This window comes from Glycine soja, chromosome 11, assembly GCF_004193775.1.
Source record: "Glycine soja cultivar W05 chromosome 11, ASM419377v2, whole genome shotgun sequence".
Lineage (NCBI taxonomy): Eukaryota > Viridiplantae > Streptophyta > Magnoliopsida > Fabales > Fabaceae > Glycine > Glycine soja.
This window is the reverse complement of record NC_041012.1, coordinates 38,303,356-38,320,571: the sequence shown is the minus strand read 5'-3', so window position 1 is coordinate 38,320,571 and position 17,216 is coordinate 38,303,356. Positions and strand designations below refer to the sequence as shown.

The 17,216-nt window shown below is 32.1% G+C and overlaps 3 protein-coding genes across 3 annotated transcripts; 1 reads left to right on the top strand and 2 right to left on the bottom strand.

The window, feature by feature from the left end:
- Positions 1–758: 758 nt before the first annotated feature.
- On the bottom strand, positions 759–3,378 carry LOC114377621 (NADH dehydrogenase [ubiquinone] 1 alpha subcomplex subunit 6-like). Its single transcript, XM_028336227.1, has 2 exons — positions 3,018–3,378; positions 759–1,353 (listed from the first exon to the last, which is right to left on the bottom strand). Exons 1-2 carry the CDS (start codon positions 3,231–3,233, stop codon positions 1,174–1,176), a joined length of 396 nt encoding a protein of 131 aa, XP_028192028.1. The 5' UTR covers positions 3,234–3,378; the 3' UTR covers positions 759–1,173.
- A 1,202-nt stretch (positions 3,379–4,580) lies between these two features.
- Positions 4,581–9,936, bottom strand: LOC114374203 (peptidyl-prolyl cis-trans isomerase CYP22-like). Its single transcript, XM_028331817.1, has 7 exons — positions 9,705–9,936; positions 9,087–9,110; positions 8,671–8,758; positions 6,594–6,686; positions 6,203–6,235; positions 6,033–6,089; positions 4,581–4,954 (listed from the first exon to the last, which is right to left on the bottom strand). The coding sequence occupies exons 1-7, from the start codon at positions 9,881–9,883 to the stop codon at positions 4,844–4,846; spliced, it is 585 nt and encodes a 194-aa protein (XP_028187618.1). The 5' UTR covers positions 9,884–9,936; the 3' UTR covers positions 4,581–4,843.
- A 2,235-nt stretch (positions 9,937–12,171) lies between these two features.
- Positions 12,172–14,634, top strand: LOC114373597 (putative disease resistance RPP13-like protein 1). Its single transcript, XM_028331092.1, has one exon. The coding sequence runs from the start codon at positions 12,352–12,354 to the stop codon at positions 14,617–14,619; it is 2,268 nt and encodes a 755-aa protein (XP_028186893.1). The 5' UTR covers positions 12,172–12,351; the 3' UTR covers positions 14,620–14,634.
- Positions 14,635–17,216: the final 2,582 nt, after the last annotated feature.

The window sequence follows — 17,216 nt, the reverse complement described above, 5'->3', positions numbered from 1 at the left end:
CTAGACTGTATTCAAGGAGCATCCTCTAATTTCATCTTATTCTTTTCTTAAGAAAATATTGATCTATATGTTGAATAAAACAAAAATTACATATAGGTCTATCTATTCCTCTGCAATCTGCATCTTTAAGCTATAGCAAATGCTAGACAATTTTATAGTCATCTTTTGAACAAATGGCTTCTTTTTGTGACGTTCTAATAAGACTTAAAAAAAAAAATGTAATTCTCGTGACATGTTTACCGGAGAAAATATTTTAATATCTATAACCATTTTTCTTTTATTGGTATGGTCACATGATCTTTTTATTGTAATTATGATCCGACTTTTTTTTATTTATACGAATTTCAGAAGATTTACAATAATTCATATACCATACTCAACCAATTAGATGCTTAACTTATCATCTGTTATAAACATAGGTTAATAAAAAGCAATTAAAATCTCTTATGTTAAGTTCTTTTTGTAATCCACGACAACATATCTAGACTGTATCGTATCTCTGTCTCTATCTTCATGGTATTACGAGGTATTAAATATGTCATAATTATCAACACTTGTAACCAAGATGATTTTGACCCTCTTTTTTCACTCGTAACAAGGCATAACTCACCATAGTGTTGCCAAATGAACAGAAAACCATCTGATTGCAGTCTCCATATGATAAACCACTAGTACCTGCATATATTGTAGTGACTTGTATGTAAAAAGCAGGTCCGATTAATAATTACTAATCTTAAATAAAATGGAACACAAGAATCTATATGTAAACATAATATCTGTAATCTGTACGCTCAAATGTATATAATCTTATTTTGGTTGTCTCCGGTATGGAATGAACTTACAATCATGAAAATGATAATCAGATTTTTGATTATAAGTTCATAACCCTAGCCCAAAATCTTGGTGTTACACAAATACAATATTATTTCTCTAGCATGCTACGCCAATGCATTCATTCGCAATGACGTCAAATAGTGATGCGTGCCTCACTATATTTTCAGCAGTGTGCACATGCGCACAAGAATCGGCAACACCACTTTCTTAAATTAAGCCAGGAAAAATGAATACAGCAGTTTGGTCTGAAACCAAAAGTATCTCATCCAGTATTGACATAAAAAACGTTTTAAGATAATTCTTTATTTGAGGAAACAGAACACAGCTCATGACCAAACTTCAGAAGTAATTGGTGTTGTAGAAATTCTTCAGAAAAGTAGAGGTGCCCGGGTCTTTTGTGGCTGAATCCTGCACTTGCCGACCAACTACGTACTGACCAATAATATGATGCCTCTGCTTTGAATGGTCCACAACATTCTTCAGCTCTTCCATCCCCTTGAAAAGCAGCATATCGATCACCTGAATGTCCACGAATGTTAGTGATAGTCATAAAATCTTTCATAGATATAATTATTTTGTTCTTATTGAATCATCATTTTTGCAGTCTTTGAACATATTCCTGAACCAAATTTGAAGAAAGACTATATGTTCAAGTGAAATATCACTGAGCCCAAGTACAGAAAATCATGAATTCATGCTTCAAAGTTTCATCATGTCAAAGGATCTCAAAGAAGGAATCAGACATATCTTCAAACAAATCCAGAAAGTAACTAAGATGTTACAAAGTAGGCATAAAATATTTAATAGAACAGTAGAAGTATAGCAAAATTTCACACGACACAAAAAGATAATAGCGTCAACAATAAAAGATTATTTTCCAACAACTAAAACACACCACTCAAAAGCATCTGGCAATGCACTACGGCAACTTATTCACAGGTTGCCAACTGATAACACCCAATATGCTTGAATCAACTTATTCATTGGTTGCCAGCTAGGAAAAGCCAAAATTTGGACCCTTCATTAAATTACACATCAGTAAAAGATATCCTACCTTTTCACATGTTTCCATCATGACATGGATAAATTCAAAACTATAACTTCCACCTTGAAATTTGACAAGACATCAAATCAAAGAATTCAGGCTCTATTATGATGTATATTATATAAATGTATCCCCTTGAAAATTATACCACTAAATTCCAAGACTAGGAAACCTACATACCAAACCAAAGTATTGGAAACCTACACACCGCCATATTGGTGTATTCCAATATGGAGGAAGTGGCCCACTATCGCAGTGTCATAGGCCGCAATAGCATGTTTATATGGCGGAACTTGGGCTTTCTGCCATATTCCAGAATCCACCATTGATAGCATTGATAGTAAATAACCTACACAAGAATTTTCATACAGCATGTATTCCAGAAGCAAAGACATAATAAGTTCAAGGTACTGCATTAACAATAGGTAGCAAAAATCTTTACCAGATATCCATTCACATACAACAACAATAAATAACCTTATCCCACCAGGTAAGGTCAGCTACATGGATCACACAAAACAACACCATTAGGCTCAATTAAAAATCAAATCATCAGGGATATTATTCACCATGAGAGATTTCCATTCAAATAACTCATTCTTTCTTTTAGAACTCCTCTTGACTTCAATCAAGCAAGTCGGCTCCAAATTTGCACAACAAACTACCAATTCAATCTTTAACCTATGATGTTTGAAAGCACAATTAGGAGGCTATGAATAAACAATTGCAATGCTTCCACATACAACAAGAAATTTAATCATATAAGAAGAAACAAAATATTGGAGAACACAATCACGTTTCTCTTATCAAGTACCACACCAATAACGTTTTCTATTTTCATTTTCATTTCCACTCAAAATAAAAAAAAATTTGACAAATTTTAGTTTTTCCCCCCATCAATTCCTCTACAAATTTTGCAATTAATTTTTCTAATTACAGCGAGAGAACGAAAGCAGCCATAATTTTCTGGAATGCATTTCAAAAGAGGACTGAATAGAATCAAATCGACTATCTTCTAACACTAAAACGGCGGCGAATGAATAAGTAAAATAAAAATCCCCAAACACTGCCTTAGACCTCATCAGATTAAGAAAACGTTCCAAACCAAAATAAAAGAAATAAAAAAAATGGAAAATACTTTGGGATCGGTGACGTGGATGTTGTTGCGGATCTGGGAGGCGACGGAGGAGCGGAGTTCGGAGACGGAAACGACGTCGTAGAGGTTGTAGATTTCCATAACGGAGGGTAGCGATCTGCAGGCCGTTCTGAAGAATTCGAAGACTCGGTGACGCGCTTCCTCCATATTCGCCGAGTTCGGGAGCACCTTCACGTTCCGAAGCGCCGCGTTCGCCATGAGTAACTCGCTCGCTCGCTCACCGAGTCAGTCACACCAACTCGCTCGGTTTTGTTCTGCCTTTGATTTTTATTGTTCTTCCCTAGCAAGAAGAGGGAACTGGTTTATTGCGATGAGAGAAATGAAGTATGTGTGACACGCGCTCAGTAAACGGCGTCGTTTCGAATGTGGGCCTTCGTTCTTATGCTAGGGTTAAGATATTTCTTGTCTGAATGGCCAGAGTAAGATAAAATCTTGGTTCATCCTTCATAAAAGTTGACATTAAAAAATAACACAAGCATAAAAGTTAAATTTTGATTAAAAACAATATAAAAAAAACTAGTAACCCTATAAGTTTAAAACCAAGTTAGCCATATTTTGCAACCAACAAAAATATCGGTTCTTGATTTATTAGTTTAATCATGACTCATAATCGAATAAATAACAATTAAATATATATATTTTTAAAATATTAAATAATAAATTGATAAAAAAATTACAAAAAAAATAAGTAAATGAAATTTTAAATTTAACTTCAGAAAATTATATTAGATATTTTAATATAAAAAATATTAGTACCTTAAAAATATGTTTTTTATTGAAGAGCAGGTAAGACCTTTGGTAAAAAAAGTTAAGGATGTGTTTGGAAGAACTTTTTTGTGACTTATTTTCATTTATCTTATAACGTAAATAGCTTAAAATTATACAAAATCTTGTACTTTAGTGAAATTATGTCTATAAAACTGATTTTTAATTATTTCAATAGTAATCTAAAATAACTAATAAAAAACAACTTATACATAAGCACTATTAAGTATTAGGACTCATCCAATAAAACAATAAATTAAATAGTTTCTCCAAAGAAATTAAATTTTAGAATGATGAATTTGATATCATAACCTTGAACCTTAGGCAACCAGAGTTTATATGTTCTTCTCTTAATTATTCTCTTCCCACTAGGTGGCATAGTTTCATGCCACGAATACTGGAATTCTGACTTTGAAGACAAAGATCAAACATGAATAATTTCATCTTGGGATTAAGATAAAAGATACAAGACTGGATGAATGGTCATTGTCATTGACATGAGCAATAGTAGGCCAAATTATCGGTTGATGTGTACAATTATACATCAAACTTCTCATGCAGCATAACGAATGTTAGAAAATACCTTTAGAAGTACTTTGACCGTTAACACAAACTATAACTACACGAGAGCATGATTGGAAGTGGAAGTGCTTTTAAGAGTTTTTCAATGCTCTTCTCTATTGGGGAAAAAAAAACTCTATTTTCGATAGAGAAGCTCTCGAAATTATTTATGACTTGTATACAAACAGGCCTAGACGACAATATATTAGCACACGTGCATTGGATGATTTTGGGCAAAAAAGATGCATCATAGTATTATCATTCTGTCATTCCCAAGCATGATTATTCAATTAGTTGAGCTACTCAACTGTCTCGTTATCCTGTCTTACAGAAGAAAAAAAAATCCCATGACAAGAATATTTAGTTCCAAGCCACAGAAATATGTGTAGAAAGCCCACATCTGTATAGGAGGTGCAGTTGCTGCTGAGGATTCAATCAACTTTGCTAAGAGAACTATTGTTTGTTAGCCAAGTTGGGTTAATTTACATTTCACCACATTCAGCAATGACACAAGCTAATTTTGGCCGGTTATTGGGTCCGGTTGCCACGTTCTCAATCTTCCTGACAACCAAAAGACCATCTCCAAGCACTCTCTGCATAAAGGGGAGACATGTGATAAATGAAAAACATATCAACAGTTTAGGAGAAGAAAGATGCTAGTAACATTTCAAATAAGGCAGAGATAAAAATGCAAGTGAATTTTTTTGAGGCAGGTCAAAATTCTTTCTAAACAATAACTGACCAATGAGCAGGGCATGTAGTCCTCCCCTCAAAAGGGAACGTGACACTTTTCCCATTATACTCACATATGGTATAATAAGCAATCTATGCATGCCTAAAAAAACTTCTCATTTTGACTTCTGTAGCAGTGTAGCACAAACAAAAAGAGATGGACAGCTCAAAAACACAATTTTTTGTTACTCAACAAACCATGGGACAACTTTTTGTACCAGGTACAAACTATTAAAAGACAAAAATAACCATTTCAATTTCCCACTTTTCTTTTCTCTCGCACTCTCTCGCCTCCCATTATCAATGACTCGCATTCTCAATTTTTTTGTAACCACTATTTTTTATTGTAACCACTACTTTCATTTTTTATCGTGCTATTTCATGATTCTTATTTGTTCTGGCCATAGGGCCTTCAATATGATATAATATAAAAATATTTTATAAAACTTCGTACCCCATTGTCCAGAGGCTCTTCGTTATGCGAAGGTATGGGAGAGGGATGTTGTACGCAGCCTTACCCTTGCATATGCAAAGAGGCTGTTTCCGGATTCGAACCCATGACCAACAAGTCACCAAGGCACAACTTTACCGCTGCACCAGGGCTCGCCCTCAATATAAAAATATTTTATATTTTTATATATTATATATTGTTTATTATATATATTATTTTAAAATATATAATAATATGAATTATATTAAGGTAATTAATAATAAAAGGGTATTATGGTAAACTTTGTATTGTTTTATTTGTACTGTACATTGTGCACCAAACAATGTACAAGACAAAAAGTTGTTCTACAACTTAAGTATTTGTTTTGTACTGTTCTCCTTGGGCTGCGTTGTACTATGTAACAAACGCATCCTTGAAGAAAAACTAAATTCACATTCAGGCTGTTTGAAGAATATTTAATATATGCAACTGAAGATAGTGAAGCATACCCCAAAGACAACATGCTTGTTGTCAAGCCAGTCACATTTTGCACATGTTATAAAGAACTGCAAGCAAGAAGACAACATTCATCAATAGGAAAAGAGTATTACCAATTTAACATTACCACTGAGAAAATGGAAAGGAAAAGGAAGTGAGAATGTGACCACTGGAAAGTTACCTGACAGCCATTGGTATTTTGTCCGCTATTTGCCTGCAGATTAGACAAACTGGACTTGAGCCATTTTTCATAGAAATAAGTGAAAGCATAATTTAGCCATACAAAATTGTTTGAAGTTTAGCAAAGAAAAATTAATATGATTCCAAAGTTTCCAGGAAGTAACAATTGTACGTTAACCTGTTAGGAAATGTCTTGTAGATTTGTAAATGTATCATGTATTTAATATCAATTAGTGCTCCGGTTAAGGAGCTATTTCAGGAATAGATAAACATTGCAATTATCACAGTAAATAATACCATACTGGTACATATTTATCCTTCTGTGATCATTCCATTAACAGTGCCTATTTTCATATTACCCAAAATGACAGGTAGAAATAGCAAACACATACCATCGACAGAAGGCCAGGACCAGTGTGTTTGGCTGTAAAGTTTTCATCATCAAACTTGAGTCCATAGATGGAAACACATCCACTACCATCTCCCTGCCAAGGAAGAAAATAATATATTAGTAAAGATTTCATATAAAACAAGGATTTAATTCTATTGTTGTTGCTGACAGCTGACAGCATTTATACAAACCAGGATTTCATATAAAACCAGTTCTGACTTGGAGTATACATGGCAGTTAATTATACACAAATAATAATTGAATTTGAACCCCGAGCATATCATGCTCCAAACTAAAAACGCATTTAACTTTTTGTGATATGTGAGAGAATACCATTGCTCCTTAGTTTAGTGGCTTTAATTGATATTTTATCATTAATTATGATATTGATATTTCAGTGTTTGACATTCTATATAATGATGCTACTGGCTATAATTTCTAAAATTCAAATTAAATGCATATATAAATAAAGCATTAATCAAATTACATTAAATAGGTGTTCAAGATAATCATATCAATTGTCTCATATCCTTGGGCATTCATTTGGGTTCAGCTACATATAGTAATAGTAGCATGATAGCAAACTCCACCTATGGTCTCATAGGCTATTACCAAGCCACGGGGTAAAGGAGGAGGGTTGTTTTAGGCCCCGACAGTCAATGTAAAACTTGTTGAAACCCCAGACAAAGATAACTCATGACTGTTTAGTGCTAATGCTAGGTCATTGCCTAGAAGTAACACACTGTATGTCTAAAGTATAGTGTTAAATGAGCTAGTATTGCTGCGTGGCACTTGAATGTAGCGCAAAATGAGCAAGGGCACTCATTTTTCCAGATGGATATGGATATAGAAGCTTGTCTAGAAGTGTTTGATTAGGTTCGCTAATTGGAATATTGGTATTTTGATAGTTAAGCTTTTGGAAGTGATGGACACCATGATTTGGAGAAGGATTAACACCATATTTCTTCAAGAAACTAAATAAATTTAAGAAAAAGCAAAGGAGCTGGATACTATAGGATTTAAACTTTGATACACAAGGAAAGTTAAAGGAAAGAATCGAGGGGGTAATATTGTGGACAAGAATTGAAAGAATAATGTGGTGGATGTAAAAAGATAAGAGACAAGATCTTATCTTTAAAATTAATGGTTGCATGGAAAACTATCAATATCATCTTATGCACCACAAGAAGGAAGGGAAGAAGTTTTTGGAGGAGTGATTAAGGCATTCTGCTTGAAAAAATAAAATAAATTCTTATAGGCAAGGATCTAAATGGACGTCATTGGTAGTGAGACAGGCAATTTAAAGAGTTCATGTGTCTTTGGTTTTGAAGAGCTAGATGAGGAAGAACAATTTATTCTTGATTTCTAAATAGCATATGATTTCATGATTATGAATACTTGTTTTAAGACTAAGAAGCAGGAAGAACACATAAAGGTCGTACATTGTTTTTTTGTAGGGATTCCAAATAAAACAGCTTGCAAGGATTGCAAGGTAATTCCAAAAGAGAGCCTTACTTCAAAACATACGGTCTTGGTTCTTGGTCCTTGCTGTTTGTTTGCTCTAAGAGCCGTAAATAGAAAACTTGACAAATTACAAATCCAAAAATAAACTAGTGGGAACTCAAAGGTGACTTTTAGGAATAACTTATTGGAAGAAGGTATCTGAGAATCATAAGGTAGCATTAACCTCATTTGGGATGAGATGCCTAATAAGCTTAGGAAGGTAGCTATACTAGTCTTGGGTGAATCAATAAATTTTGGACTGAGATTAGAAATCTTGGTACTAGGATGAAAATGTGCAAGAAAAGGTCAGAAACAAAAGAGTGTTTTAAAGCCTTGCATGTATGCAATAACACAAAAAAAAAAATGGGCATGGTATCGAAAGATTAGAAATGAGACAAGTAAAGTTGCAAGTAAGACAAGACCCAAAACTTTATAACTAACTTAACAATCATGTTATATCTGTTCAATAAGATCAAGCCATGCAAATGGACCATAAAGTGTACTCAGCTTATTTTATTTCATTGAATGTTGACACAAACAGAAAAAGTCAAAGATAAACCAGACCATAACAGTACCTTTACAAAATCACCAGCCTGAATCATGAAATCCTTAATAACTCTATGAAATTGACAACCCTTGTAACCAACAGGCAGTCCTGCTTTCCTGCCAATAAAATCAGATCATAAAAAATATTAGTTAACTTAACCCCACCTACTAAGAAGGCAAATTCAGTATCCTTTTGGCAGTCAATAAACACCATCTGGCTTGACAAGGTGTTTCTAACTCAAATTAAGGCTATGAATCTTATATTGCAAATAAGTAGTATAATTATTAAATTATAGTACAACAATGATAATGATGCCGTGGGTAACTTAAAAACAAGAAAATAAAAAAAGCACAGCAATATATCATAATTATCATGACTCCAAATGAAAAGAGAAAGAAAACCACAATAGATTGATGACCAGAGTGGAAAAGATTGTTCTAGTACCTGTACTCCCCAGTGCAGAACTGCCTGCCAAAATTAATCAACTGAACTTGTCAATAAAGAGAATCTCAATGCAATAACAAACACCCACAAAAAAAAAGTAAAGTTCAAAATACAGTGGAACAAATAAATTGTCTTTGAGAAGTAATAAAATGATCTATATACTATTCTACAAGCACACAAGATTCCAAACATGCATTGCATTTTTTTCAATGTCATTGTCATGTAACTGAAACAAATGTAAGCTTTTTTTTATTTTTTTTTATCAGCAAATGTTAGTTGTTAGTTTGTTATTTGAGGGAATCGAACATTCTCCCCTTCCCTCCTCCCTTGACCATCCAACCCACCTTATATCTCCGCATCAAATGTAAGCTGAAATTCAAGTTTCTTAAATTCTAAAGTAGAACAGATAATATCACATCACATCAACTAAGAAAAAATAAATAATAAACCTACACTTTTGAAATTAAAATGAATAAACTTTTGTAGACTAAAACCAAAACTAGTGATATTTTCGTGGAAGTTCATTCGCAAGTTGGTAGCAATGCTTAAAGGCAAGATGCAGTCTAACTAAGCACTAAAAGAAGAAAACGCACGCTTTAAGAGTAGAAACGTAGATACCTGAAATTCTCGGCAGTTTTGGGGGCAATATCGGCGAAGAGTTCCATCTTGATTCGACCGGCGGGAATGTTACCGATGGTGACATCGAAGAAGACGATGGGGTTCTTAGGGTTTGGAGGTCGCACGTGCCACTCCACACCCGTGCTTGTGTTCCCTCCGCTTCCAATTGAACCAGCCATTTCACTACTGCAATACAATTGCAACAGCACGCTCGCTTTTTAAAATCAAATGTTTTCCGAAGTTTATAAAACATTTTCCTTTCTTTTTTAAAGGTTTTTCTTGAAAAAATAAAGGATTTGTTTTGAAGGAGAATTTTAAGAATAAGGGCAAGTTCCTTTGAGAAAAAACAAAATAAAAAAATGAGAAATAAACGATAAAATAAAATTAGATTTATATTTTTATATTCCATTTTAGATTAAAATTTTCATTTTAATTCATTTGTATAGCGTTAAAAATATTAAATAATTGTGAAATGACATGCATTTCATATATGATGTATAATTGAATATTTATTGACTAAGCACATAAGTTGTGATCACCTTGAAACCTCAATTTAGTGTTAGAAAAACTAGTCGAGATGATGCATTGATTAAACACATAAGTTGAGATGTCTTATGAAACCTCAATTTAGTTTAACATTGAATGGGCTCAAGAATATGTGGGTAAATGAGTTCAATATGAGGTTAAGATTGTTTCAGTTTTACCATGTTATGTTAACACTCACAACCATGGATAACTTTAAAAAGAGGCAAGCAGGAGCATGAGTTCCCTCCACCTTCTTGGAACTTTTGATGTGTGTATATAGATAAGTTAATTAATATAAAATTAATTTATATGTTGTTATTATTATAATTGTTAAAGTTAATTAGTGTAAAATTAAATGTGTTTATTATTTTATTATAATTATTAGATTGATAACTAGTGTAAATTTAGATTTGTGTTTATTTTTGTGTGATCAAGAGAAATTAAGACCCAAAAGAAATTTTATTCAAAAATCACAAAGGAATCCAATATAATTTGCATTAATCATTATTACAACATTTAAAATGAAACAAAGACAAAAGGAGAAAACTCTCAAATCATTCTTTTAAGACTAAATCAAATTTGGGACAAAAGATCAATCACTTGATTTATCTCTCGATACATATTATTTCAAGTAAAACGACCCTTCAAGCTCAAATTATTTGATCATTTAATATAAAATTAGTTTCGATTTTATATATAAAAATAATATTTTTTTAAAAAAATATTTATTAAAATTTAAATATTTAAACAATTATGAAAGAAGAAAAAATTACAACCCCGTCCTTATGAATTGTTTGAGAAATATAAATTGATCATTGATGTACTTTTTTTTTTACCTATTCCTTCCTAACTAATTTGATTTATTTTCCTTATATGCTATATTGTGTTTTAAGCAAGCATACCCTTACATTTTTTTTTGTTTGCTCGTGATGATCATGTCCTATGATACATGAGCATGAGCAAGTGGTGATAAGGTTCACAATAAATCATGCTGCTCTTTATTAATATAGACAGAAGCCGACCAACGTCCCCACTCCCACCACACACAAACTATTTATTTTAACACATATATAAATAAATACTAAGACAATTTATTTAACTATTATTTTATTCTTTTGTATAAAATATTTCATTCTCCTTTTAGATAAATATTCTATTGTCTTTTTACTGGGTTTTTTTTGTGATAATTATATTCTATTTTTCTTTGTTAACTTTGTTAGTAAATCTGCTTACGTGCTAGACAGGATTCAACACAAATTCTATCTTAGGCATTTGTACAATAATTCTTAAAAAAATGGTGTTGCTTACTTTTATACTTAAAATCACCTTTGTCATTTTTTGTGGTTAGTGGTTTGCTTTGTTTAACTATTCCTTTAAAATTCCTTTAAAAGAACGAAATTTGATTAAACTCTCGTGTTGCCATCTAGTAAAATTTTTAAAACCTTTATAATTAAATGTTTTTAAAAATATAAAATAATTATCAGACTTTATATTTAAATGTTACCGTTTTAGACCATTTGAGAATAAGCATGATTTTAAGTATAAAAGTAAAAGCTTATATTTTCTCAAATTAATTTAATGTGTGTAATGATCCCAGCACATTAAAAGTAAAAGCTTATACTATTGGTCAGCATGTCTGTGTGACTGGCAGCACCCTCCAGCTCAGCATGTCTCGCTTGTATCACTGGTGGCACTCTCCAATAACACTTATGTTGCCAATTCTTCTGACGACATCCATTGAGTCACAGACCCTCTTTCCTAATTAATTTTTAAAAGTAACCCCTACAATAAATTTGTCTGGTGTCTGCTACTTGAAGACAAAAATATAAATATACCAAAAAAGATCGTCCAATTAATGTTAAAGAAATTTCAAAAAGACCGTAATATAGTCTTGACCGTAGGACAAATAATTTGGAAAGATATTATTTTTTTACACTCGGGAAAATTATAGCCACTCATGGAATACAGCTGTTGAAGTTTCTGTTGTCGGAAAGACTTAACAATTATTGGTTGACTGACCATCAAAGGAAAAGATGACCTTAAAGTAAAGCCATGATTCATTTTGATTCATATGCATTGAGACATTGGCATAAGCTGCACTTTCATTCATCCATTTCCAACCATGGCTGTAGAATTAATTGCTGGTGCTCTTCTTTCTTCTTTCCTCCAGGTTGCATTTGAAAAGCTTGCTTCTCCTCAAGTTCTGGACTTCTTTCACGGAAAAAAACTTGATGAGACGCTTCTGAGAAAGTTGAAAATTAAGCTGCAGTCCATCGATGCTCTGGCTGATGATGCTGAACGAAAGCAGTTCGCAGATCCACGCGTGAGAAACTGGCTTCTTGAGGTCAAAGATATGGTTTTTGATGCAGAGGATCTCTTGGATGAAATGCAATATGAATTCTCCAAATGGGAACTGGAAGCTGAATCTGAATCTCAGACCTGTACCGGCTGTACTTGCAAGGTACCAAATTTCTTCAAATCTTCTCCTGCTAGTTTCTTTAACAGGGAAATTAAATCCAGGATGGAAAAAATCCTTGATAGCTTAGAATTTCTCTCAAGCCAAAAGGATGATCTAGGCTTGAAAAATGCTAGTGGTGTTGGCGTTGGATCAGAATTGGGTAGTGCAGTACCACAGATATCACAATCAACATCTTCGGTGGTTGAAAGTGATATTTATGGCAGAGATGAAGACAAAAAAATGATTTTTGATTGGCTGACATCTGACAATGGCAATCCTAACCAGCCATCGATACTTTCTATTGTGGGCATGGGTGGGATGGGTAAGACCACACTTGCTCAACATGTATTCAATGACCCTAGGATCCAGGAGGCTAGATTTGATGTCAAAGCTTGGGTCTGTGTTTCAGATGATTTTGATGCTTTCAGGGTAACAAGAACAATTCTTGAGGCCATCACTAAATCGACTGATGATAGTAGAGACCTAGAGATGGTTCACGGAAGATTGAAAGAAAAATTGACGGGGAAGAGATTTCTTCTTGTTTTGGATGACGTTTGGAACGAAAACCGACTTAAATGGGAAGCTGTGCTAAAACATCTTGTTTTTGGGGCTCAGGGGAGTAGAATTATTGCCACCACACGTAGTAAGGAAGTTGCTTCTACCATGAGGTCAAGAGAACACCTCCTGGAGCAATTACAAGAAGATCATTGCTGGAAGTTGTTTGCTAAACATGCATTCCAAGATGATAATATTCAACCAAATCCAGATTGCAAGGAGATTGGTACGAAGATAGTTGAAAAATGTAAAGGACTTCCTCTGGCCTTGAAAACAATGGGAAGTCTATTACACGACAAGTCATCTGTTACGGAATGGAAAAGCATATTGCAGAGCGAGATATGGGAATTTTCAACAGAGCGTAGTGATATTGTACCTGCTTTAGCACTAAGCTATCACCATCTTCCTTCTCATCTCAAGAGATGTTTTGCTTATTGTGCCTTATTCCCCAAAGATTATGTGTTTGATAAGGAGTGCTTAATACAATTGTGGATGGCTGAAAAATTTCTACAATGTTCTCAACAGGGTAAGAGTCCAGAAGAAGTTGGTGAACAATACTTCAATGATCTATTATCAAGGTGCTTCTTTCAACAATCAAGCAACACAAAGAGAACACAATTTGTCATGCATGACCTTCTCAACGATTTGGCAAGATTTATTTGTGGGGACATTTGTTTCAGATTGGATGGTGATCAAACAAAAGGTACACCAAAAGCACCCCGTCACTTTTCAGTTGCAATCGAACACGTTCGATACTTTGATGGGTTTGGAACTCTATGTGATGCAAAAAAGTTACGTTCATATATGCCAACAAGTAACAAAAAGAATTTTGATTACTTCTCTTCTTGGGGTTGCAATATGTCGATACATGAACTGGTCTCCAAGTTTAAGTTCTTACGTGTCTTATCTTTATCTGATTGTTCTAACCTAAGAGAGGTGCCTGACTCTGTGGGTAATCTTAAATATCTCCATTCATTAGACCTTTCAAATACTGACATTGAAAAATTACCTGAATCAATATGTTCACTCTACAACTTGCAAATACTGAAGCTAAATGGTTGTAATAAATTGAAGGAGCTGCCCTCCAATTTACATAAACTCACTGATTTGCATCGCCTTGAATTAATAGATACTGGAGTGAGAAAGGTACCAGCACATTTGGGAAAACTGAAGTATCTTCAGGTATCAATGAGTCCGTTTAAGGTTGGCAAAAGTAGGGAGTTCAGTATCCAGCAGCTAGGAGAACTCAATCTTCATGGAAGTCTATCAATTCAGAACCTGCAGAATGTCGAGAGTCCCTCGGATGCATTAGCAGTGGATTTGAAAAATAAAACACACCTTGTCAAGCTGAAGTTAGAATGGGATTCAGACTGTTAAGAAAATCTGTTAAGAAAAAAATGATTTATTAATTGAGTTTTAAAAAAAATTAAAAATAAATATGTTTAGAATTAGTTCTGGAGGAACCAATTTCTAAATGTTTTTAAAAAATATATAAAAAATCATTAAATAATTTGCTTATGCGGAAATTCAAAAAAAGTTGTGCTTAGGTGAGAAATTGGTTCATGGGAAACCAACTTTTCACTCTAGAGTGAAGTGTATCATTTACGTAAATGATAATTTACTTGTATTATTTATATAAATAATTGATTAATTTGTATTTTTAATATAAAGATTCTGAAATAAGTAAACAGTTATCAACATGAAATATGTAGTGGAAGATTTCACGTGCTTAAAAATACATCTAAAATAATATAAGTGAGATAAACTCTAATCTCATAAGTACGTGTTTGAGATTGAGTTAAATTTAAATTTAAATTCTAACTTATTTTAATTTTAAGTTGAGAATAGTGCCTTGAGTACTTAAAGATGCATGTGAGTTTTCTAGAATGGTTGTTTGGTGGAATTTTCTTATTGAATTGATTTTAATTGCAACCTTTGAAAATCAAATGTTTAGGATGAGTTTGATTTGCATTTTCATTTTTTATTTTCATTTTTTGAAAATTATTTTCATTTTCAAAAGATTAGAACTCTGAAAACATGCTTGGTTTGATTTCTTATTTTCTGTTTTCAAAAAATAAAAATACTGAAAATGTGTTTTCAAAAGAAAATATATTTTTAGATTTGTTTAAAGTTACATTTCTTACCACCGTGTTTTCATTTTACCCAAAATGAAGTTCCTAATTTCAACTGAAAACACAGAAAATGAGATTTTATTGTTTTCAGTTTTTAATTTGTTTGAGAAAATATTTTTACTGAAAATGTTTTAAAAAATTCAACCAAACGTATTTCCATCATCATTTTCTATTTTCAGTAAAAATGAAAATAGAAAACAATCAAACCAAACACCCCTTTTAAGTAATAAGGGTTTGTAAAGTTTATGAGCCATGTAATTCTCTTTATTGGTTGGAAATTGCAATCAGCTAACTTCAAGGATCAAGCTGGTAGATTTTAAAGTTGTTATGGGATTTTTTGATTGAACGATGTTGATGTTGATACTTGATAGCTAGCTTGAACAATTTTCTTTGTTGAATTATTGTAGTGAGCAGAACTTTTAATAATGTCTAACTATTATTATGCATTATAGAGGATGGAGGGGGTGTAGGTACAATTGAAGTACTCACACCAAAATTTGGTCCTACTATTAATGAAATTCTCCCAGGCTCTTTGGAAATTATCTATTTTTTAAGAATATATTTATAAAATTAGTTAAAATATTAGCCGATTGAGAGTTAAAAAAACTAATTTATTAAATTAAAAGTGTTTAGTAATATTAGTTATTAAAATAATTAAAAAATATAAAAACAAAAAAATAATTAAATCAAGATTCATTTAAAAAACATAACAAGGAAAATAAGTCAAAGATAAAAGTGAAAAAATATAAAAAGTTGAAAGTAAGCGTTTTAAAAAATACTAGTTAAGCAACATGTCTAAAAATGTTAGAAAAAATTTAAAAACTATTAAAAAACTTATTTATCAAACAATCAAATAAATTTTTAAATTAATAAAAAAAATTAAAAATTAATCAAAATATCTTACCAAACATAACTTAACTTAAATTATTTTTGATCAATTAATACTATCTTTTATATATGCTTAAGCATTCTTATGAGTTCTCAAATTTTCAAATATCTCATTATTATCTCTTTTATATATATATATATATATCTTTACTTGTTATATTATATCATCAATTTTATTCATCTTTTATCTAATATCTGTCATCTCTTTTTATTATTTCTCTCCAGCTGTTTATCCTTTGGGATTCCAAACATAATCTTCCTTTTTAGTCAATATTTTTATTTAAAATTAATTTCTTACTAATTTAAAAATGTGATCCATAGCTAACAACACTTGATTCAGTTATTAAAAATCAAACTCATATTTCAGAAAAATGTAAGTAATTTATAATTTTTTTTATAAACATTCAATGAGCCATAAAATATGTTTTGATGTTAGTAAACTCTCAAGATCTACCTCATTTAAATTTTAGTAATAAGAAAAAAAATATGATGCATGAAATGAAAAGTGAGAGTTATATATTTGATGGTTTATTTATATAGTATTAAATAAATTGTATTTAATAAAAAAGGTTCTCTGCCGCCACATTTGGATGTGTACACATATTATCATTTTATTACAACAACAGGGGGAGGGGTCCTCATCTCATGGACTACGATGTATGATCGTGAAGTTTGTTTAAGAACAAGTGGAGAAAAGTCCAAACTTATTACGTAAAATTGAGTTTTTTTTTTTAATTATTTGCAATATTTAATGATATGAGAGGCATTGAATTCCAGACCCACATCACACACTTGTTTCTTTAAGAACAAGTGGAGAAAAGTCCAAACTTATTATGTAAAATTGAGTTTTTTTTTAATTATTTGTAATATTTTATGATATGAGAGGCATTGAATTCCAGAACCACATCACATACTTGTTTCTTTAAGAACAAGTGGAGAAAAGTCCAAACTTAT